Genomic DNA, 24,420 nt, shown 5'->3' with positions numbered 1-24,420 from the left:
CTCTAAGGCTTCGTCTGCGAAGCCTTTCACTGAGTGACTTCATAGTCAGCTCAGCACTGCAGTGATACTCACTAAAAACCCTTCACATCTATAAAAAACCTCAGTGAGGAAAAATCCCTTGTTATCATAAAGAGAAAAGAGTCTGTCACTCAGTTTCTTGTTCTGTGAGATTCTTTGTAATCTACAGATTCTTCTCTGACTATCACACAGATTCATCTCACATCTTTCATACAGAAGAGTTCTGGTTGACTCTCAATCATTTTCATGAGATTCTTGTGTGATCATTACACAGATTCATCTCACAGATGAATCACTCTCTGTGAGATCATCCTCATCAAAGAGAAACATTTGCAAGTTGATCTTTCATTCATTCTCATAAATCATTGCTCTTTGACACTGTAGAATTGTGAGGAATTTTCCATTCTTTCATCAACTCTGTAGAATTGTAGAATCAAGATATTCACAGTCTGCAATCACTCTTTGTAGTCACATAGAAAGATTCAGGCCTGCAATTCACAATCATTCTTGTTTACTAGAGTGATCTGACTGTTTCACAGAATCACTCACAGTGTAAGCAAATCTCTCTAGAGTAGTATAAATATTCCAGATCTGTTCACAGAATCTCATCTTCTTTTCTCTTTTTCTGTAACAGCTTCTATTCTCATAAACTGTGAGTATTCTCATTCATCTGTGAAGTGTTTTCACTTAGATAACAGAGAGAGAGTATTTCTGACAATGTCTGTGTATTGATTCAAGAACTTCTCAAGAATAAAAATTTTTTCAATTTCAACATCTTCATAAACAATGTCTGGCTGCTGTCAAGCTTCTTGTGGGTGTCTCTGCAACTCCTCTGATCACTTTTTACTGGCTGATGGAGCAGGGGCACTGCCGCCCATGACCGCGCCTTCATCCTCCTCAGCCTCACCATCACACCTGATCTTCAGGCCAGCGGCTCACCTCATTCCTCCCCCAGACCAGTCCCTGGCTTCAAGCAGTGCAGTCCCTTTCTTTGCTGTAAGTCTTCTCATAAGTAATTCCTTACAGATCCTAGCTGACAGTTCTTGCAAAGCTCTCAGTGTTGTCAGTGTCTTCTGCAGCCCTGCAGGCCTACAACCACCCCCTCCCTGCCCGCACAATCTCTGACCAGGCATATGCAAATATGCCTAGGTTCCCTGTCAATGGTCCTCGCGCCGCGGCGCATTTCTGCAATCCCATTGTCAATGGGAGATGGGTCCCCGGGTACCCGCAAAATCCGGGTAATCAAGACAATGTGAATGCCATGAATTCATGACAGGAGTTGACCTGGGCAGATGAGCTCTCTCTCTGTGTTCTCATTGTTTTCAGGCTGAATACTTCAGCACAACTGAGAGAGTGAACACAGCTTTGTAAGAAATATCTAGTCACATACATAGATGACCAGTCTCCAAGGCCCTGCTGCAACTGTGCACACCCTGGTGTTCAGCTTCTCTGAAGTCTGTGCATTTCTGACAGTCTTCATGTCAAATGTAACAATTGTCTGTACTATGAATATGATACTCTCTGCTCCTTTGAAGAGAAAAATTGATAGTTGTGAAGAGATTGAGTGTCACAGATATTGATAATATGAGTGTGAGTTTTCTTTATTTTTTCTTTATTAATCTCTAAATTGCATTCACAGCCCTGTTTATTTTCTTGTTTTTTAGTTTTAATAAGAACATGTTTTCTTCTTTTCTTGTGTACACTGCAGACTGTTCATCTCAGTAGAAACTCATCATCTTATAGACTAGGATTTGCAAATGACAGTGTTAATATCTTTATCACAATCAGATTCTTAGTGAAGATCACATCATTCTGACTTGTTAGAATTCACAGTATGAAAGTCATGTCTCAGCTTCTGCAGATATCTTATCTGTCTGAATGATTCTTAAGTGAACTCATTCATCTTGTCAGAATACTCTTATCACTGAACCTTGAATCAGAGCTCACAATCTCACTTCTCTGAGTTAATAATCTCTTTAACCTGATATTCTCTTTCACTCTCTAGTGCTTCATGAACAGAGTGATGAGTCACAGAGTTCTCTCCTGAGAATTCCTTATATTTACAGAGTAAAGAGACATGAAAAATATTATACATCTGCAACTCAGGTGACAGTTTCAATCTGTAGAACTGTGAGCTAACTTTCTTCACAATCTTGCAAGACTCTGTTTACAAGAGATTCAGCTTCTTGCTAGATCTCTGTGTGATGATGTTTTCTAGACTCAGTCAGACTCTATCATCTTTCTTGAAACTCTTTATAATATGCTTGAAGTCATAGTATCTCTTCTGATACTCTTGAGTCTTTCTCAAGAATTCACAGGCTTTCTCCTGAATCTTCTGAATTCTCTCAGCTCATTCACAGACATCATCACACTCTATAGTGTACTCTCACAGGTTCATCAAGATCATCTGCAGATGAGTCTCAGTGAGCATCTCAAAGAGGGTTTTATCTGTGCTGACATGCTTTGAGTTGTTGTACATGAACTCTGTGAGTGATAATCAATGCACTCAGTCATTCTGATTGTAATTGACAAAGCATTACAGATACTGTTTCAATATACTCATCAGATGTTCTGTCTGATCATCTGTCTGTTAATGAAAAGTCATGCTTAGATCTCACAAGATCTTCAGTATAGTTATCAGATCAGATTAGAACTCTTCTGCAAAGATTGATTCTCTGTCTGAGATAATGTTTATAGACAACTCATGCAATTGAATCACATTGCAGACAAAGATATGAATCAAATTCTTTGACTTCAAGTTCTTATGAGTGAGTATAAAGTGTGTCATCTTAGTAAAGTAATTCACTATCACCAGCACACTGTCAAAGCAGGCATCATATATGTTCTTGTTTTCAGAGAGGCTCATAAGAGCATTCATTTCTAGCTATTCTCAAGGTTCCTGCAGAATGAATAGAGGAGTAAGTTCTTCATATGACCTGGACTGCACTACCCGCGAACCCTGACAAACAGCACAAGAATTCATTATCTTCTTCACAAGTTCTCACATCTTCAGTCAGAAGTATTTTCTTACAAGCAGCTCATGAGTTCTAGTGTCTGTAAAATGACCTGCTAGAGAAGAGTCATGATGTCTTTTAATGAGTTCTATATATAGAAACTCATTCACAGGCACATAAATCCAGCTCTCTCTTCACAAGAGATTATTTAAGTCTCTTCAATTCTTTGTTTCTGCAGGGTTGGTCTCTGCTGTGAGCAGTTTTCAAATATACTGAGCATATTCATTCTTCAGTTGCAGTTCAGACAATCTGAATAGAAGATCTTACAAAGACTTATGCTCTGTTTCTTCTTGCACCAGGTCTTCTACAGTGCTTCTCAAAGCCTGCAAACTCTTCAGATTATAGGTACTCTCTTCAAGAATCCTTGCAGAGATTCTCAGAGTGTTGACTCTCAGTGTTACAGAGAGTAGTTGCACAGGCTTCTTCTCTCTCTTCTCCCTCTTCTCTCACAGGGAATTGAGAGACTCTTCAGTCAATCTCTTCATAACACTCAGTCTGAGCATTCTGCAAAGCTTTTCTGCCTTCTCTAGTCTCTCTGTGTCTATCATTCTGGCCTTCTTAATATAGTCTAGTCTGTGAGAGAGTCTGTTCACTGAGTTCTTAGTTCTCTTGATATGTTCTATCTTGAACCAGAACTCACTCAGTCTCTGAGCTCAGTGAACCTACTGTTATGAGAGTTTCTTGATTGAAGCAAACTGTTATAAGCTGTTATGATCAGTTCTAACAGTAATCACTGTCACAAGGTTCTTGAAGTAGTGATATCAGTGATAGAAGAATTTCACTATCATGAGAAGCTTCTGATCATGAATGTCATAGTTGATCTCTGTGAGTTGCATCTTTCACAAGAAAAAGGTCACTGAAACCCAGTTCTCATTTGACTGTAGTTGCAAGACTATTCCTGAAATTGTAAAGAAGAAGATATCTGTCTTCAATCTGGTTAAGAGCAAGAGATTAAAGTGGAACAGTATCACTGTATCTGTGAATGTCTGTTTCAATCTTGCAAAGACCCTGTGAGCTTCTGAGATAAGAAAGTTCTCACAGTTCTCCCTTCTCAATAACCTTTTCATTCTTTATTCATAGAATGACTTCTTCTTGTTTTCATTCTTCAGCATGTCTGTAAGGGTCAAGGAAATCCTTACAAATGCAAAGATAAATCATCTATAGAAATTCACAAAGCTCAGAAAGATCTGAATCTCATGAATACTAGTTGACTCTGATCATGATAGAATAGTCTCAATCTGTGAAGGTTTCATCTGAATATCATCCACAGTGATTACATATTCTAGGAAATTAATTCAGCAGACACTGAAGTTGTACTTTACAAGCTTAATATACAGTTCTGCCTCATCTAAGGCCTTCAACACACTTTGCACATGCTCAGTGTGTTCTTCCTTCTTCATGAAGTACATCATCACATCATTCAGATATATTATCATGAAGACATTCAGATATGCACAAAGTGTTTTGTTGATGAAAGACTGAAATGCTATGAGAATATTAGTCAGATCAAAAGACATCACTAGATATTCAAACAATCTCAGTGCAGTTCTAAAGACAGTCTTTCATTCATCTTCAGACTGTATTCACAGCTGTGTATATGCATTGATCATATTCAGTTATGTGAATATGACAGCTTCTGTGAGACAGTTGATCACATTCTCAATCAGAGGCAGGAAGTAGTAGCTCTTTATTGTCTTGGAGTTCAGGTCACAGTAGTCTACACACAATCTGAGATCTTCATTCTTCTTCTTCATGAATATCACAGAGGCTCCTGTGAAGGCCTGTGAAGATTGAATAAAGTCATTCTTCAGATTCTTCTTCACATAGGTCTGCAAGGCCTCTGTCTCATGATGGAAGAGCTTATAGATTGATTCTCAGAAGGGTTTCTGTCCTTCTATCAAATCTATTGTCAGATTCTTCTCACAGTGAGAAGAAAGCTCAGCTGCCTTAGCTGAGCTGAACATCTCTGTGAGATCTCAGTATTTCTCTGATATCTGAAGCTCAGTTTTCATGATCACAAGATTCTCAGATACTTGCAAAGTCATCACATAGATGAACTTGTCTTCTCTAATCAACTCTGCAGCATCAACTGCTTCTATCTCTGTGAGTGAGTCTGTCAACACTGATCAAAAGTATAAACCTGACTTGTGAACAGCTATGTGCAGATTGTGTCTTTGAAGTCATGCAAGTCTCAAATACATGTCATCTGTGATGTCTGTGATAATCACAGTTTCTGTAAATCTTCTCCAGGTTTCAGAGAGATCTTGCAATTCAAAGATGATTCTTATAAGTCTCTTAGCTCTCAGGTCTGAGTTCTCACACTCTGCTTGTTGCAAGAGCAGGTTCTCAGTCTTCATCTTTCAACTCATTTGCTCTGTGAGCTTTAGAGACATCACAGTGACCTGAGATTCTGAGTTTATCAATGCTTCTCATGCTTGTGAGGCAGCAGCACCGCGGTGTGATCTCTCTCTGTGAGCAAGCATTTTCATTGAGAGAGCAACAGATTCAGGTGTCAGCTTCAAGACTCTTAAGAAGGCTGTTGCTGACTCTGTCTGCAATCTCTCAAATTTCTATTTTGATTTGTTCAGACAGTTTGTGTGAAGATGTTCTGATTTAGAACAGATGAAGCAGAGTTTCTTTTTCTTAATCTCTCTATTGTGCACTCTGTTCACAGAAGCTTGTGAAGCTCTCTCTCTCTGCTCAGCAGTCAGACATGAATCTCTCTGTGTCTTGTCATCTTTTCCTGACAAATCTGTCCTCTGTTGTCCTGGCCCTCGCGGGGCCAGTTGATGATTCACTCTTCACAGGTCTGTGGCTCTCACAGTGATTCACAAGTGATGAATGAGAGTCATCAGTTCCTCCAGAGTCAAGGGCTTAGAGCCTTGCTCAATGAGCTTGTCCTGCATACCTTTATTCAGCCTCTTCATAAACATCATCATCCAGGTCTTGTTCCAGGGCCCTGTTTCCACAGATCTCAATTCATGTCACAATTTCATGAAGTGCTGTGAGTAGTCTTCATCAGATTTCTTACCTCTTTTTCTAATATTGATGATTACAGTTCAGGTATTCTCTGTTCAGCTTGCAGAGTTTCTCAACTTGTTCTCTAGATAGGTCTTGAGAACAGATCATCAGAATCTCTCATGATCATTCTCTAGATAATTCAGTCAGTTCTTGGCTTCAGTGTAATAGAGGCCTGTCATCATGTAGATGACAGCTTCTTCATCTTTCATGTCACACAGCCGGGCTTGCAAGTCAATTTCAAATGCAAACTCACAAAAGCTTTTATAGATTGTGATTCAATAGATGGCCTTAAGTGATTACAGCTTGAGAAAGTTTCTTTTCAGTTTGCAGGTGTCTCTGAAGATCATGTCTAGGAACTCAGTTCAAGAGTGTTTGCAGGCAGTAAGCATTCCTTGTAGAAAAATAGCTTGGTCCTGTGAAAGATGCTCAAGAATGTTCTTCACTGAGATTGGTTCATTTGTGAGTTCAGAGGGTTTTCCTGTCACAGATGCAGAGAATGATGTCCTGCGAGTGATTGATAAGTCCTCTGAGACTTCTTCCACGGGGGTTATCCATGGTTTGAGTGGCTGCTTCTGAGTGCCTGCAGTAGGGTTCGCAGGGGTTGGAGCATGCGAGTTTCTAGTTCTTTCAGTCATAACAGATGGTTGCTGACTGACTGAGCTTGAAATGTAAGAATAAGTGCTCACAGGTGATTATTCAGGTGTTTGTAGCTTGATGTGATATGTACTGTTAACTACTAGAAGTGTTCGCAGTAGAAAGATAAATGTAGAGATTAAATATATAATAGCATTCAAGCTGAGTTGTGAATAGTATTCGCGAACTCCAGTCTATATAGTTGTGTGTAGTCAAGGGCCGCTAGCCCTATTGGTTATGTGAGAGATAGGAATAGGGGTAAAGGATCCGCGAGGAGCGGGATTTCTTACAGAACCTTGTAAGAAAAGTAGATTTATAACATTATTATCTTGTTAAAAGACATCTAGATATTAATAATATTATTAAGAAAGTTTTGTATAAAAATCTATTATTATACTATAGAATAATTTCTCTACAGCTTTCTTAATATCAGTCAGACTGATAAAATAGATTATTATATAATTCTGCTATCAGTGACTTTGTTAGTAGTCTCATCAATGACTTCTTTTTCAGAGTATTTTATAATTGTTGACAGAGATCTGTGTAAGATTTATAGTCTTGTGAATATTATCTTCATTTCATCTATTCATTGTTAGAGAATATTAAGCTCCTGTTTTAAGTATTTAATAAGATGCCTTGTTCAGATAGTTAGACAAGTTCTAGCATAAGATTATAGTCGAGATTATCAACTTTATATATATAAGCATCTTCATATTGATATTCTCTGACATCTATATTTAGTTTCATTATTTAACAGGTGTAAATGTCTTTTAAATCATTAAATTCTGTAAGAAGTCAGAGTTTTAATAAGAAGATATACTGAAGATTATAATATCTTACAACTGAAGATTTAATCATTATATAATAACATAGATCACTGTCTATCATGACTTTCATATTATACATGTTATCTATTACAGTAGATACAAGAATTATATTTATTATTATTTTCTCTTTAAATTATTATCATCTGATCTCTTTAAGCTTCTGTTTATAAATTTGAACAGAAGCTAATCTTTTCTCTATTTTATCAGAGTATTGTTATAGTTACCTTCTGAATTCTTCTTCAATATAATATGATTGACATGAACTGATACTGATTCATTCTTTAAGTGAGAAGATATGTAGACTGATTAGTAGTTCAAAGTAATATGTTCTGATCAGTTACAGCTAATATACACTTCTTATTAACATTAATCAGTGACTTCTTCAGAAGTAATCTCAGAGATTCAGAAGTCTGTTCAGATAATGAAAACTCTTGCTTATATATGAATATTTAAGTCTACTCAGTTTATAATATCTACATTGTTATTATTCTTCAGTGTAGATGTATAAGTGATTGAAATGTAATATCTTCTACTACTGTTCTGTATACTCTTGAGCTTGATAAGACAGTTATTCAATATTCAGAGATATATGCAGAAGTCTTTATAAGTGAAGTCTTCATCTACACTTATAAGAGTCTGTAAGAGTTTGAAAGTTGTGACGGGCTGCGCCTGATCAATCATATAGACTATTCCGTTACACTTCACAGATTCCAACCACTTCATTCTTGAACGCGTACACTCCGATTCTCGGCCATTCTCGATCGCCGATCCTCGGCCGCCACGAACTAGACTGACCGTGTGACCGTGTCTGGGACCAGGACCAGATTTTTTGATAGTCTCATTACCAATTCAACTGATCCCATTACATGGTTTTAACATTAGATAGTAGTCTCATACTGTCTCAGTGAGACTTACTGTCTACTCTTATTATATTTTTCAAATGAGATCATGATTTTCACTTCTCAATTTAAATTATTTTTATTGCTTTAAATGACTTTAAATCTCATTGAAGTGTTATCAAAAAGCATTACTTTTTAAAAAATTAAAAATAGTTTAAAAAAAACCTTAAAATGTCTAAAAATAGTAACTTTATATCAAGAATGAGACTCAATGAGACTAAATAAGATTACTTTCTTATTTTTTTCAAGTCATGATTTCATTTTAAGATCTGATATATAGTTACTTTGCATGTTTTTTTAATGACTAGTCTCAGCAGAATTCATTCTAAGAAATGTATGAGATCAGATTGAATAGAATCAAATGTGAAATTCATGATCTCAGTGACCAGTCTATCACGAACGCGTATAGATTCTTCTGCTCCGAAGCCTCACTATGTACATTGTCATATACATGTATAAATATTCACTTTAATCACTGATTCTCATACTTTCTCTTTCTTTTTCTTCTCTAATGTTTTTCTCTTTATTATATAAGATCTATCAATATCATATTAATCTATTCAGTGTAGATCTCTTACACTAGAAAAATGTTCATTATTTTCTTATTAGAAATAATTATTCATGCATTATCTTCTCATTAGAAATGATTATTCATTGAGAGATATCTGAACATATAATAATATATAAGAAAGAGAAACAGTTAAGCAGACACTGAGTTCTTAGATAGAAGCTTACTTATCAGTCACTCTGACTCTGTAATACGATTTTATAAGAGAATGTCAGTGAAAGATCTGAGAGTTCTGACACTCAGATATATAAGATATTCATACAATTACACTTCTTCAGATTTCATAGATATCATACATCTGATAAACAATATAATTATGTCTAATAATAATATGAGAGAACTCTCAAGTATGAGCATAGATATAATATCACAGTGACTCTGAGCAATGTTGAAACTATAATAATAACAGATAGCTGACATGCATGTCACTTAACAGCTTTAATATGAAGAAATTCAACAATTAACTCATACAACTTCAGCATCTACAAAAGTACTGAAAGAATGTTTAGATGCTTCTGTATATTTCAATACTTCTGATCTCACTCTCTACTCATCATGAAGAATGAAAATGCTCACAAAACTGAGTGTGAATAAAGATGTCATCAGTTCACTAATCAATCAAGATTGATATATCAATGAATAATTGAAGAATCACATGAAACAGAAGTTTCGCTCATGAATAAAAGCATGTGAATCAGTGTTACAAACATCTGATAATATTATCAAATATCTTGATCTTCTGTTTCAAGACACTGTTATATAATAGAAAGTGTTAGATTGATTACAGAGCATCTGACAGAGAAATAGTCCTCTTATAATATTCATCCCTGACTTTGACATCAAAATCTTAGAAGCAGGTGATCAATCTTGAGAGGATTAAATAAAGATTAGTATACTTAAGAAGACATTAACTTTCAAACTCTTACAGACTCTTATAAGTGTAAACAAAGACTCAACTTATGAAGACTTCTGCACACAGCTTCAGACATTGAATAATCATCTAATCAAGCTTAAGAGTATACAGAACAGTGATAGAAGATATTACATCTCAGTCACTTATACACCTGCACTAAAGAATAATAATGATACAGATATCATGAATTGAGTAGACTTAAATATCTATATATAAACAAGAATCTCCGCTGTCTGAACAGGCTTTTAAGTTTCTGAAATCACTCTTAAAGAAGTCACTGATCAATGTTAATGAGAAGTGTGTATTAACTGTAACTGATCAGAGCACATTGCTTTCAACTGTCATGTATCTTCTTACTCAAAGAATGAATCAGTGTCTGTCTGCATCAATCACATTACATTAGAGAACAATTCAGAAGATAACTATAAGAATACTCTGATAAAACAGGGAAAAGATTAGCTTCTATTTAAATTCACAAACAGAAGCTTAATAAGATCAGATAACAATAATTTGAAGAGAAAATGATGATGAATACAATTCTTATATCTACTGTGATTAATAATATCTATAATATGAAAGCTATGATAGACAGCAGTCTATGTTACTATGTAATGATAAAATCTTCAGTCATAAGATATTATAATCTTTAGTGTATTCTCTTATTAAAACTCTGACTTCTCACAGAATTTAATGATTCAAAGAATGTTTGCATCTATTACATGATAAAATTAAATATAGATGTTAAAGAATATCAGCATGAAGATGTTTATGCTTATAAAGTTAATAATCTTAATTATAATCTTATGTTAGGACTTATCTGACTATCAGAACAAGGCATCTTGTTAAATACTTAAAACAGAAGCTTGATATTTCTCAACAATGATAGAATTCATGAAGATAATATTTACAAGATCATGAACCTTACACAGATCTCTGTCAATGCTTACAAAATACTCTGAAAAAGAAGTTATCAAAATCATCAATAAAATCATTAATAGTAAGACTATGTATCAATCTATTCTGCCAGTCTGATCAATATTAAGAAAGCTTTAGAGAAGTTATCTCATACTATAATAACAGATTCTCATACAAAACTCTCTTAATAATATTATAAATACCTAGATATCTTCTGACAAGTTAACATTACAAATTTATCCCTTTTACAAGATCTAGAAATAGATCACAGTATCAAGTTAGAGAAGCAGAATGATAAGAACTCTGAATCATCATAAGACTGTCTCTGTAATATGTCTCAAGATAAACTTCTTCTTCTTCAGAAGACACTCAATAATCTGTTAAATAAGAGATATATATATATTAGCAACTCTTCTGCTGCAGCTTCTATTCATTTTACAAAGAAATCAGGTGAAGAACTTCAATTCTGTGTGAACTATCAAGGTCTGAACAGATTGATAAAGAAAGATCATTATCTCTTATCTCTTATCAATAAAATCTTAGCATATATCAGGCAAGTTCAATAATTTACAAAGTTAGATATCATCACTGTGTTTCATAAGATTCATATTACTGAAGAAGATGAATGACTTACTGCATTTTAAACATGTTATAATCTCTTTGAATGAGTAGTCACACTCTTTAGACTGATCAATACTCTCAGTACATTTCAGAAGTATATCAACTGAGCACTCTGAGACTTTCTTAATGAATTTGCATTTACTTATCTAGATAACATTCTCATCTTCATCAATGAATTCAGAAAGAAATATCAAGAGTATGTATGAAGAGTATTACAATAACTATAAGAAGCAGAACTATCAATTAATATTGATAAGTGTGATTTCAAAGTTAAGAGTACTAAATACTTAGATTTCATCATAGAAGCTGATAAGAGAATTTGAATGAATTCTGAGAAGATCTCTGTCATTCTTGAATGAAAAGCTTCACACACTGTGAAAGATGTACAAAGCTTCATTGAATTTGCTAACTTCTATCAGCAATTTATATAAAACTTCTCAGATATTGTGAGATTACTTACAGAGCTCACTAAAAAGAACTTAGTATTTCAATGATCAGTGAACACTGAAGCTGCATTTACACAGATGAATAAGATATTCATTAACATCTCTCTGCTGATAACATTCAATTCTGATTATAAGACAGTCATTGAAGCTGACTTCTCTAACTATGTCATAGAAGAAGCTATATTACAATATGATAATGAAGATATTCTACAATCATGCATCTTCATGTCTAAGAAACTGAGTTCTGCTGAATGCAATTATAAGCTCTATGATAAGAAACTTCTCACAATTATACACTTTCTAGAAGAATGAGACTTCAAACTTCAAAGTGTGTTCAAATTTAAGATAATCACAGATTATAAGAATCTCAAATACTTCATAATAATCTGTAAACTCATTAAATGATAGATACAATGATCTGAGTTTCTAAGTTACTTTCATTTTACAATACACTACTGCTCTGATAGTCAGAACTTGATGACAGATGCTCTCTCACAATGAGAATAAGATATACTGTCTGATATAACAGATACACACTGAATGAATTGAGAACACTGACTCTTGAATTTGAAGATATTAGTTGATCATAATAAGATCACTTATGAAACTATACATACTTCACTGATCAGAACATTCTTCAGATCTACACTGAATAAATTGTAGTATATAACAGCTCAAACTGATGAACTTCTCCAAGCACTTATCAAAGCAGTATATCAAGAAGTATCTCAATTTTTCCCAGAACTACATATAAGAATTAATATCTCAGAAGATTCAATCAATGACAATAACACTCTACAATTTCATAAATAATGCTGAGTTTCTTACTTCAAATTCTTACACACCTGAATAATACAAGAGATGCATGATTTGTGTATAACTGATTATTCAGACTGTGAACAACTGTATAGAATAATCTTCTGAGAGTTCTACTGACCTGAGATATTAAACAGTATCAGACACTTTGTCTGAAACTGTAACTACTGTTCTTCTGATATCTTATAAAAGAACTGTAGAAAAGATCTACTGAAATCACTTAATATCTCTGATAGAATCTGATAAGATGTAGTGATTAACTTCACTGTTAATCTATCTAAGAGTAAGAGTTATAAGAACATTCTGATTATTGTTAACTAACTAAGTAAAGATGTAATATTAAAATCTTGTAATAAGATAAATGCTGAATAAGTCACTGAAGCTTTTCTACAGAGTCTGTTCTATTAGATGTATGAATTACTGAGATCTATAGTATCAGATCAAGACTGTCAATTCATGAGCATTCTCTGAATAAGAATCTGTCAAGTTCTCAAGATTATACACTGTTTATCAACTGTCTATCACTCTGAGACTGATAGTATATCAGAATGAATAATTCAGACTGTGAAGAATTATCTTCATAAGTTCTGTAATTACTTACAAGATAATTAATATGATCTTCTTCTACACACAGAGATCACTATTAATAGTCAAGATACTATTTTAACAGATATAAGCTCATTCTTTCTTACATATAAATATCATATGAAAGTGTTGAATCTTCTAGAGATTACACAGTTCACACTAAACTTCTGCAGTCTGATTCAGATCACTGATAATATAGTAATAAAGCTTTAAGACATCTGTTACTGAGCAGAGACCTTCATGATGACTGTGAAATAAGATCAAGAAGATTGAATTAATATCTGACAAGATCTCACAAAGCAGTATAAGATAGAAGACCTTGTATAATTGACTCTCAAGAATATACAAATCACACATTCATCTTGTATACTAGATTATTCCCATGTCAGGTATAAAGTGATAGAAGTTCTACATAGTCACAACTACTGTCTTAACATATCATCAGAGATTTATAATGTCTTTTATAAAATCTTGTTTCATTATACTGTCACTGACTCATTTTCTTCTCAACTGACTTCTGACTGACAACTGTCAGAAATCATAGAAGAAGATAATGAGCTTGAGTGAGAAATTGAAGATATTCTCAATAAGAGATCACACAGCTGCAGCTGATAATATCTTGTGAAATGAGTCAGCTATAATCAATCAATTTGAACTCTGAGTTCTGTGTTATCTGAAACAGCAGTTCTTGACTGATAAGAACTGCTTCTAAAAGAGAGAGACTAATGTGACAGGCTGCACTCAATCAATTATATAGACTATTTTATTACACTTCACAGATTTCAACTACTTCATTCTTGAATGTGTATACTCTGATTCTCAGCCATTCTCAATTATCAATTCTCAGCTGATATGAATACATATACTCTGATTCTCAGCCATTCTTGATCACTGATCCTCGGCTGTTACAAACATGTATAGATTCTTCCACTCTGAAGCCTCACTGCATATATCATCATATATATATATAAACATTCACTTTGATCACTGATTCTCACACTTTCTCTTTCTTTTTCTTCTCTAACATTTTTCTCTTTGTTATATAAGACTTATCAATATCATATTAATCTATTCGGCGTAGCTCTCTTACAAAAGTTAATGTCTTCTTAAGCATACTAATCTTTATTCAATTCTGTCAAGATTAATCACCTACTTTTAGAATCTTGATATTGAAGTCAGAAATAAATGTCATGAGAGAAGTATTTCTCTGTCAGATACTCTGTAATTAATCTAATACTTTCTATTACATAGCAGTATCTCAGAATAAAATATCATGATATTTAATAATATTATCAGATATTCATAACACTAGTTTACATGCTTTTATTCATGAATGAAACTTCTATCTCATGTAATTCTTCAATCATTCATTGATATACTAATCTTGATTGATTAATGAACTGATGACATCTTCATCAATACTTAGTTTCGTGAGCATTTTCAATCTTCATAATAAATAAAGAGTAGACTGACCGTGTGACTGTGTCTGAGATCAGAATCAAACTTTACAGTTGTTATATTATCTAAAAGTATTACTTCTGATCATGGTTTGTGTTCATCACATTAATCTCAAATCCTGTTATTTCAAATATTAAAGATTTCAGATTCACTTTTCAAATAAAAATCTAGTCTCAGATAAAAAATATGTTTGAATTCTTAGTCACATTTTCATTCTGATCTCATTATTGAAAATGGCATTAAATGAGATCATGAAATCATTTCTTACTTACATAATATTATAACATAGTGCTCATTTGTTGAAAATTCAACAGAGAGTATTATCAAATATTATTACTTTTCTAAACACAGATCATAATTAATATCATTTTAATTAAAAAAAAATGTAAAATACAAAAAATAATAAAAAAATAAAAAATAAAACAACAAGAAAAAATCACAACAAAAAAAAAAAAAAAGAGAAAGAAAAAAAGAAGAGAAAGAAAAAAAAAGACAGAAAGAGAAAGAAAAAAAAAGACAGAAAGAGAAAGAAAAATAAAAAAAAAAAAGAAAAGAAAAAGAAAAAGATAAAAAATAAAAATAAAAAATAATCAAGATCACAGAGTCACAGTATCTTCAAAATACTCACTTCTCAGAGTCTTTGCAATGTTCATTATTAACTGTATATCTCTCACAGTGAGAGTAACACAGGTGTAATAAGTCATTATTCTAACATTATCTAATAAATAATCAGTATATATCTATATAAATGTGAATAATTAGAAAATATACACTTAAAAAGTGTGGCCAGGGTGAACTCTGCTGCTACTTGAATGATATCAAGAGCAGAATACTGAAATTGATGATTTCTCTCATTGATTTTACAGATAAGATATATGAAGATGATCTTGAGAAATATAAGATTTTCTGACTTCTAATAGAAATGAATCTCACAGAGAGACTTTATTTTCATTATATCAGAGACTGAGTGTTATCAAAAAGCATTACTTCAATACATATATACTTACTATGACAATTCACTCTCTATGTACATAGCTAAGAGTTATAGCTTTTTCACACTACATAGCTCTTTCTGAGATGCTGCTGCTGATTTGCAATTCATGCAGTCTCTCAGTTCAGTATATACTGTGTATATACAGCTCTGTGTGCTGAGGTCATATTGGTCATTATAATCCGATATGGTACTCACTTTTCGCGGGCCATGTTTCATTTGATTGAGAAGAGAAGAGAATGTGACTGCTGTTTTATTTAAGACAGAGTGAGTAATTGAATCTGTAGAAGATAATTTGATTTCTTCTACATTTAAAATTTAATTAGTCTATACTCTTCAATTTGAGAGTTTCTGAGAGTGTTTTAATAGTTTTCATATCAGCTTGAAATTAGTGATTGATTGAAGAAGAGAAAAGAGAGAAGAAAGAAATGAGAATAACTTATCTTTATAATATAAAAACAGAGAATTGCTGTAATTATTTATTCTAGCAATAAAGATCTGTTTTCTGCATGTATCTCTGATACAGATTATATAATAACTGTATACAAAGAATATCAACAGTGCATGTATTAAATAAAGATAATATTGCTATATAACACTGTAGCTGTTTCTGTATATCACTGAAAGCTGTTAATATTTTCTTTGAGTCTCTTTATATTTGATAAGTCAGTAATATATTTCAATGCACTTTCTCTTTCATTATCATCATTATCATTATCATTATCACTATCATCACTATCATTATCATTATTATCATCATCATCATCATTATTATCACTATTATTTTATTATTTCTTATCATCTCTTCTGCCTTTATCTCTCTTCAACACTTACTGAAATTAATCATGTTATCTCTCTTCAAATATTCTGCAGTTCTGTGAATCATCAAGACGCGTGAGCACTGTCACAGATTAAAGAGAGAGAAGAAGAAGATGTTTAAGTGAGAAGAGACAGATTGTAAGACATGTTATAATGCCTTGAAGAGGCTCTGTAAGAGAGTAGAATAATAATGATTTTAAGTAACACTTCTGATAGATTTAGACTGAACTAAGTATAGAAAAAATGTGAATGACACTACCTGTGAGAGATTGAAGAAGAAAATAGTGAAGAGTCTTATACAGTAGTAATGAGATCAGAAGAAGTTCTGAGAATGATTTAAAACTAAGATAAAGAGAGAGAGAGAGAAGAAGAGTGTTACTATAAATAAGCAGTGACAGAAGAAGATTGAGAGAATATTGAAGTGAGAGATAAAGAAGTTAAAACTGATAAGTTTTTTATTTATTGAGAGATAATGATTTTTAATAATACTTCTGTTCTCTAATTAATTAGCAGAAGCTGACAGAGAAGAAGAGAATTGAGACCTTGTTCAGGTCTCAAATGCACTTCATGATTCAGAATATTGAGAAGACAGCTCTGCTCTCTGAGCATGTCAATCTGCTTACTGCTGAGGTGAAACCTGAGGCAGCAGATCAGAAAATGCAGGATTTTGAGGCACAGATTGATCTAACTGAGAGAGAGCAGCAGAAACTCTTCTCTGAGAAGATAGTGAAGAGAGATTTTGAGATGATTATCACCTCAGATGAGAAGAAGAAGAAGAAGAAGAATAAGAAGTAAATTATAAAGAATGATAAGAAGAATGAGAAAGAGAAGAAGTAGATTTTTTTCTTTTTACATTAGTTAGTTATAAGTTTAAGTTTTTAATTATTAATAATTAAAATTGATTTTAAGTTTTCAAAAATTATTGTACAAGTTGTAATCAAGTCAGGAATGATATATATATATATATATATATTTAACTATCATGATTCACAAATCACTATAATGTATAAGTATCAACATTTTTTCAATATTGATATTCACAATATTAATATATTTTTAATGATATTATCTGATAATGTAATTTGATAATACTCTCTTTCATAATATTAATATATTTCAAGAAATATGACAGAGATTAATCAAGATTATTTATTTACTTTTATACATTAATAATATTTAATCTGAGTTAGTACTAAAATTATAACTAAGCTAAGAAACAAGATTATTTTCTCTTATATTAATTCTTCTTATACACATCAGTGATCAGTTATTAAAAATAAATTATTATCTTTCTTAAATTATTATCATATCTTCTGAATTCACTTCTTTCACTTCTTTTACTTCTATTGAAGATTCACAAACTCTTTAAGAAATCACTATGAATTACAAAGTCTATGTTATTTACAATTCAATACAGAATGCTCTCTTTCAATTATGATGAATAATTACTTTATTCTTCACATCTGATTCTAGATCACAAAATTTATGAAAAACTTAACACAAATATTGAGATAAACTATGAAATAATTATCAACAGATTGTATTACAGATTACTGAAGAGTCATCTCTCTGCTATAATCACTGCAACTTCATTCAGAAATATTTATCATGAACTGATTATAACTCTGAAGAACTTTTCTAACATCTGAAGTCATCAGAATGCAGACAATAAAAGAAAAATAATCAGAAAATTACTACTGAGCTGATAAGTTACTCTATCAGATAATAATTTTTGATAATACTAACTTTCTAATTTGAAGAAAATCATGTGAAAATAATTATATATCAGTACTCTGATTTCACAACTCTTATCTGATAACTTCTGTGAATAATTTCTTCATATATGTATATCTCTGAATCTTTCTCTTCAATCAATTGAAAACTCTGAATTCTGAACACTTCTTCAAATGTGTAATTTAAATCTTCATATTTCACATTGATTCTGTCTTCAGTTCAATCTCAAGACATACTATAAAGTCAATATATAATATCTAGAATCAGAGTTGAAGAATTATTGAAGAGTGTCTCTCACAGTGAATGCATGAACTAGTATAAACAATCTTGCATTTATAGAAGTTACATGTTATTACATTGATAAGAACTGAACTTATCAAGAGATATTAATTGAATTTGAATCATTGATCAGTAGTCATACTAAGAATTATATAACAGAGATATTAATAACTGTGATTAAAAATAACTATTGAGATATTAGTCTCAGTCTTCTTATAATTATAACTGATAATGCTGTGAATAACTACACTATGATAAAGAGCTTAGAGCAAAAATTGACTTTGTATTTCTGAAATGATAAACAAGGTCATATTCTCTGCATTACTCATATGATTCAACTTGTGATACAAATACTGATAAAGAATCTTAATATCAAGATAAAGAATAATGAGATGATGGATTCTTGAGATGAGAATGAGATGAAAGTGATTACTCAAGTAACTTTTATATTCACTTTGCAAAAGATAATGTTTTTTAACAACACTTTTTAATATTGCTTTTTAATAATGCTTTTTAATAACACTACTATTAATTTTGAATAGATTAATTAATAATTTAAATATCACAGATTTGAAACATTGTTAATGTGATTTGTATCTTCTCTAAATAATAATAATAATTCTATGATATTTAACAAATAAATAAATCAGTCACATCACTGAATATGATACAGAATGTTAGAATACAGTGAAGTTCAACATATAAGATAACTGTTCAGACTCTTTGATTGTATCAGATGATTGATCATTGAGTGCAACACTCTGATTGAGAAAAGATTCAGATATTAAAACTTTCTAATATAAAGTAAACTTAGTTGAAATATGTGATTGATTTACTGTTTCAGTTTTATAAGATAATAAAGACAGTCTCAATCACTTGTACATCAATGCTGCAGTCAGTCTGATGAGTGTATAACAGTTTATTTGCTTATCTTAAGAAGCAGTTGAATTACTTAAAAAGAAATTCAGTCTGAGATGATGCTATAGTGCATGCAGGCTATTATTACTGTAAGAAATAAACTGGTATATTACTACAGCAAAACTGAACAATCTTTTGCAGAGTACTATGCTGTAGCAGCTCTACTAGATTTCTCTCATTGAGTTAATATCTACACTTCTCAAGATTGAACAGAGAAGAAATGAGACTTGTATATCAAATTAATCTGAGACTACTACAATATCAACTATCAGAGATTTGAATAAGCAGATGTTTAAAATATGAAGACAGTGAAATACAATTCTCTAGGAAGTAATGATCTTTAATAACACTTCATATCTCATAGAACTATAATACTAACTTTGAAACAGAACTTGCATACATTGATTACACCTGAAAATCAGGCAAAACTACATACTTATAAAACTGAATTTGACTGCTATCTTCAAGATAATCTGATGAATTTACATGCCAAATCAATTCTAGAGTTATGAAAAATTGTTGAGAGTATATATTCAACTATTGCACTGATAATACATAATATTCTAGCAATTTCATTGACAGAGGTGAGAATGAAGTGAAAATTCAACTCAAGTTGAGATATTTATCACTATTACTGAGAATAATTATAAGAAGAAACAATCAAGAAACTCATGATTGTAAAACATGAAATTATCAGACAGTTTAATACCTCTGATCACAGTATATCAGAGAAGTGTAGTTTTCATGAGAAGTGAAGAATAAACTTACACAAGAATGTATTTAGTTATTTTATGAGTGTTATCAATAATCATTATCAAATTCTGATTATATAAGCAATCACTGAATGAACTGAATAAGACTGATTTTAATCTTCAGTCTCAGTCTCATTCTGATTTTGAAAGAATGATTATCTTTCACAGTTTATTCTGAGAAATTACTCTCATTTCACTGTTCTTGAATTAAATCTGGTCATTTTTCATGCCATTTCTCTCAGAAATGATTCATTTTCAGATTTTTTTGAGGCTTGGTCCTGGTGAGACTCATGTCAAGAAATGTATGAGATCACATCAAATGAAATCAAATGTGAAATTCATAATCTCACTGATCAGTCTAATAAAGAGTGAGATCAGAAGTATTAAAATATGTAAAAGCATCTAGATGTTTCTTCAGTACTTGTATATTCATATCTGATTCAGTCAGTGTTGAAATTACTTGTATAGGAATTTCCAGTTGAAATAATTGTTGAATTTTCTTGTATTAATATTGTTGAATCACATATATATCGGCTATCTGTTACTGTTGTAATTTCAACATTGCTCAGAGTCACTGTGATACTGTATCTATACTTATATTCAAGAGTTCTCTTATATTATCAGCAGATATAGCTATATTGTTTATCAGATGTGTATTATCTGTGAAATCAGAAGAATTGTAATTGTATGAATATCTCATACATCTAAGATGTTAGAACTCTCAAGTCTTTGACTGATATTCTCTTTATAAGATCTTGTTGCAGAGTCAGAGTGACTGATGAGCAAGCTTCTATTTACAGACTCAGTGTTTATTTAACTGATTGAGACTCAGTTTCTACTTAACTAATTATTATTTCTCTATTTCTTATATATTGTTATATATTGAGATATCTCAGTGAGTAATCATTTCTAATGAGAAGATAATGAATGTTTTTCAAGTGTAAGAGACCTACACTGAATAGATTTATATAATATATAGATCTTATAATATCAAAGTGAAAAATATTCGAGAAGAAAAGAAAGAGAAAGTGCAGAAATCAGTGATTGAAGTGAATATTTATACATATATACAGTGAATAGACTGACCGTGTGACCGTGTCTGAGATCAGAATCAGAATTTTTGATAGTCTCATTATCAATTTAACTGATCTCATTACGTGATTTTAACATTAGATAGTAGTCTTATACTATCTACTCTTATTACATTTTTCAAATAAGATTATAATTTCTACTTCTCAATTTAAATTATTGTTATTGCTTTAAATGACTTTAAATCTCATTTGAGTGTTATCAAAAAGTCTTACTTTTTAAAAAATTAAAAATAGTCTAAAAAAACCTTAAAATGTTTAAAAATAGTAACTTTATGCTAAGAATGGGACTAAATGAGATTAAATAAGATTACTTTCTTCATTTTTCTAAGTCATGATTCTATTTTGAGATCTGATATATAGTTACTTTGTATGTTTTTTTAATGATTAATCTCAGCAGAATTCACATCAAGAAATGTATAAGATCAGATCAAATGAGATTAAATATGAAATTCATAGTTCCGGCGGCCAGTCTAATAGTGAAACTTCAGAGTGAAAGAATAGAGACTCCGTATACATAATAAAGCTTCAGAGCAGAAGAATAGAAATTTCATGAGTTTTTCATCTAAGAATCAGTGACTGAGAATCGGAGCTTTTAGCGGAATCTGTGAAGTGTAATGAAATAGTCTATATAATTAATCAGGCGCAGCCTGCCACAAAACTGTTATCTTAAAAGCTTGTATTATAATGATACAAGCAGGTCTATCAGTCAAGCTATGAATAGAGACTGTGTTTACAGTGATACTATACATTAATATAGTCTCAATGAGCATTCTCTTATTCTCAGATGTAATTCAACTGAAGAACTGAATTCTGCTAACTCTCTATAAAGTATGAGCAGACTGACTGTTTCTGCACAGCAGTGACTTGTGAGCAGTTGAATCAGCTGTTTACATTCTTAAAGAAGGTTCTTAAAAAGATTATAATAAGTTCATTAAATGCAGTAAATAAATGATTCTGATTGAATATTATAGTGAAATGATATATAGAATATAGAATTCTGTAAAAGATGAAGTTATTATATTCAGCAGTGTGTAATTCAATGAGAATACTACACTATCACAGCTAGTGAGCTCAGTACTTGATGATTGCAATACAATTAATATATTTTATATACTGATTACAGACATTCTCATCTGTAATAATTATCTCTATGTTAATCTATTGTTAATCTCTGCATTTCTGTGAAAAGAGTTCTTCTCTGTACAGATATTAGTCGGAAATATCTCTCTCTCATTTCCTGCTACAGTCACAGGCTGCAAAGTCAGACATCTCTGAAAGAAAGTTAGTGAGAAGTCATCTACAATCTCAAAAAGATGCAGAAGATCTTAGAAAAATATTATAACTTTCAATTTTATTATTCTAAAGATATTCAGCATCATTGAATTTCAGTCTTATTATATATTTAAGATCTGTGTCACACACTGAGGCCCTGAGACTGTTGCAGGGATTAAAGTTTCATAAATATATAAGAAGATAATTACATCTCTGTAAAAAGGTACTTGAGCAGCTACTATGAAGAAAGAGCTTGACTCTGCAGCTGAGTATAAAATTTTCAAGATTATGAACAAGTTAACTGTTAAAATCTGAATTCTTGACAGTCACTGAGTTTATCATATTAAAATCAATGTAAATGACAGTATATTATTCTACAAGACAAGATGAGTTGTTCAGAGTTTTTATCAATAAAAGAATGTTAATTTCAATGATATCTATGTCTCTGTTATCTCTATTTCTGTTATTCATACTATACTTACAGTGACAGTAGTGAAAAGTTGAAATGTTTATCAAGTTAATTTTATCACAGTATTTCTGAATACAGATCTGTCATCTAATAAGCAGCTCTATATAAAGTAACTAACTGAATTTAATAATAATACTAATTATATATATCTACTTCTACAGTCTCTCTACAGTCTCAAACAGGTCTTCTACTTCGACTGGCCGTGTGACCGTGTCTGAGACCAGAATTAGAATATTTGATGATCTTATTATCAATTTAACAGTCTCATACTGTCTCAGTAAGACTTACTGTCTACTCTTGTTACATTTTTCAAATAAAATCATGATTTTCACTTCTCAATTTAAATTATTTTTATTGCTTTAAATGACTTTAAATCTCATTTGAGTGTTATCAAAAAGTGTTACTTTTGAAAAAATTAAAAATAGTCTAAAAAAAACCTTAAAATGTTTAAAAATAGTAACTTTATGCTAAGAATAAGACTAAATGAGACTAAATAAAATTACTTTCTTATTTTTTCTAAGTCATGATTTCATTTTAAGATCTAATATATAGTCACTTTGCATGTTCTTTTAATAATTAGTCTCAGCAGAATTCATACTAAGAAATGTATGAGATCAGATTAAATAAGACTAAATATGAAATTCATGATTTCACTGATCAGTCTACTTCTACTTGTGATTCAATCTACTTATAAGTCATCTTAAGAATATCAGCTTTGAATTCTCTTATCATAATAAGAGTCTCTGATTTAAAAGAGATTCTCAGATATTTCTAACTCTCTATATAAGTAATGTTAAGTTAATAGGTCTTAACACAGATATCATTGAATAGATATTTCATTAAATTATCAATTAATTCACAGTGAAAGATCTGAGATCTGTAAATCACTACTTAAGTATGAAGATTGAGAAGAATAACAGTGATATCAAGCTGTTACAAGTTATCTATATTGAATCAATGTTGAAGAAATTCAGAATGACTGATTCTCAGACTATAAGAACTCTTATAAAATCTGTTTTTAACTCACTCTCTGACTTTAAATCTTTTAACAAGTTTAAATATTAGTAAGTTATTGAATTACTTTAATATCTTATTATATATACTCATTCTGATATATCTTTTATAACTGCTAAACTCACTTATTAAGTAAGTAAGTGTATACAAGTATGCTGAGCTGCAGTTAGATAACTCTTTTACTATATTTACAGTATAACTGGTTACTATATTCACTATATTACTGCAGTGAAAGAGCTTCACTTTAAAGTCTTTACAGATTCTGATTGAACAGATGATACTGATAGTCTCAGTGACTGAATAGTAAATGCAGTCATCTGATAGCACCTTAGTGTGAGAAATTAAGA

The 24,420-nt window shown here is 31.5% G+C and overlaps 2 protein-coding genes across 2 annotated transcripts; both read left to right on the top strand.

The window, feature by feature from the left end:
* Window positions 1–894: 894 nt before the first annotated feature.
* Window positions 895–1,291, top strand: BDCG_17286 (uncharacterized protein; the record flags this gene model as incomplete). Its single annotated transcript, XM_045426428.1, has 2 exons — window positions 895–1,014; window positions 1,052–1,291. The coding sequence occupies 2 exons, from the start codon at window positions 895–897 to the stop codon at window positions 1,289–1,291; spliced, it is 360 nt and encodes a 119-aa protein (XP_045281640.1).
* A 15,811-nt stretch (window positions 1,292–17,102) lies between these two features.
* On the top strand, window positions 17,103–17,339 carry BDCG_17285 (uncharacterized protein; the record flags this gene model as incomplete). Its single annotated transcript, XM_045426427.1, has 1 exon — window positions 17,103–17,339. One exon carries the CDS (start codon window positions 17,103–17,105, stop codon window positions 17,337–17,339), a length of 237 nt encoding a protein of 78 aa, XP_045281639.1.
* Between the last annotated feature and the right edge of the window lie 7,081 nt (window positions 17,340–24,420).

Source organism: Blastomyces dermatitidis (assembly GCF_000003525.1).
Source record: "Blastomyces dermatitidis ER-3 genomic scaffold supercont1.6, whole genome shotgun sequence".
Classification (NCBI taxonomy): domain Eukaryota; kingdom Fungi; phylum Ascomycota; class Eurotiomycetes; order Onygenales; family Ajellomycetaceae; genus Blastomyces; species Blastomyces dermatitidis.
Note: the sequence above shows the minus strand (reverse complement) of the source record. Positions and strands in the feature narration are given on the sequence as shown.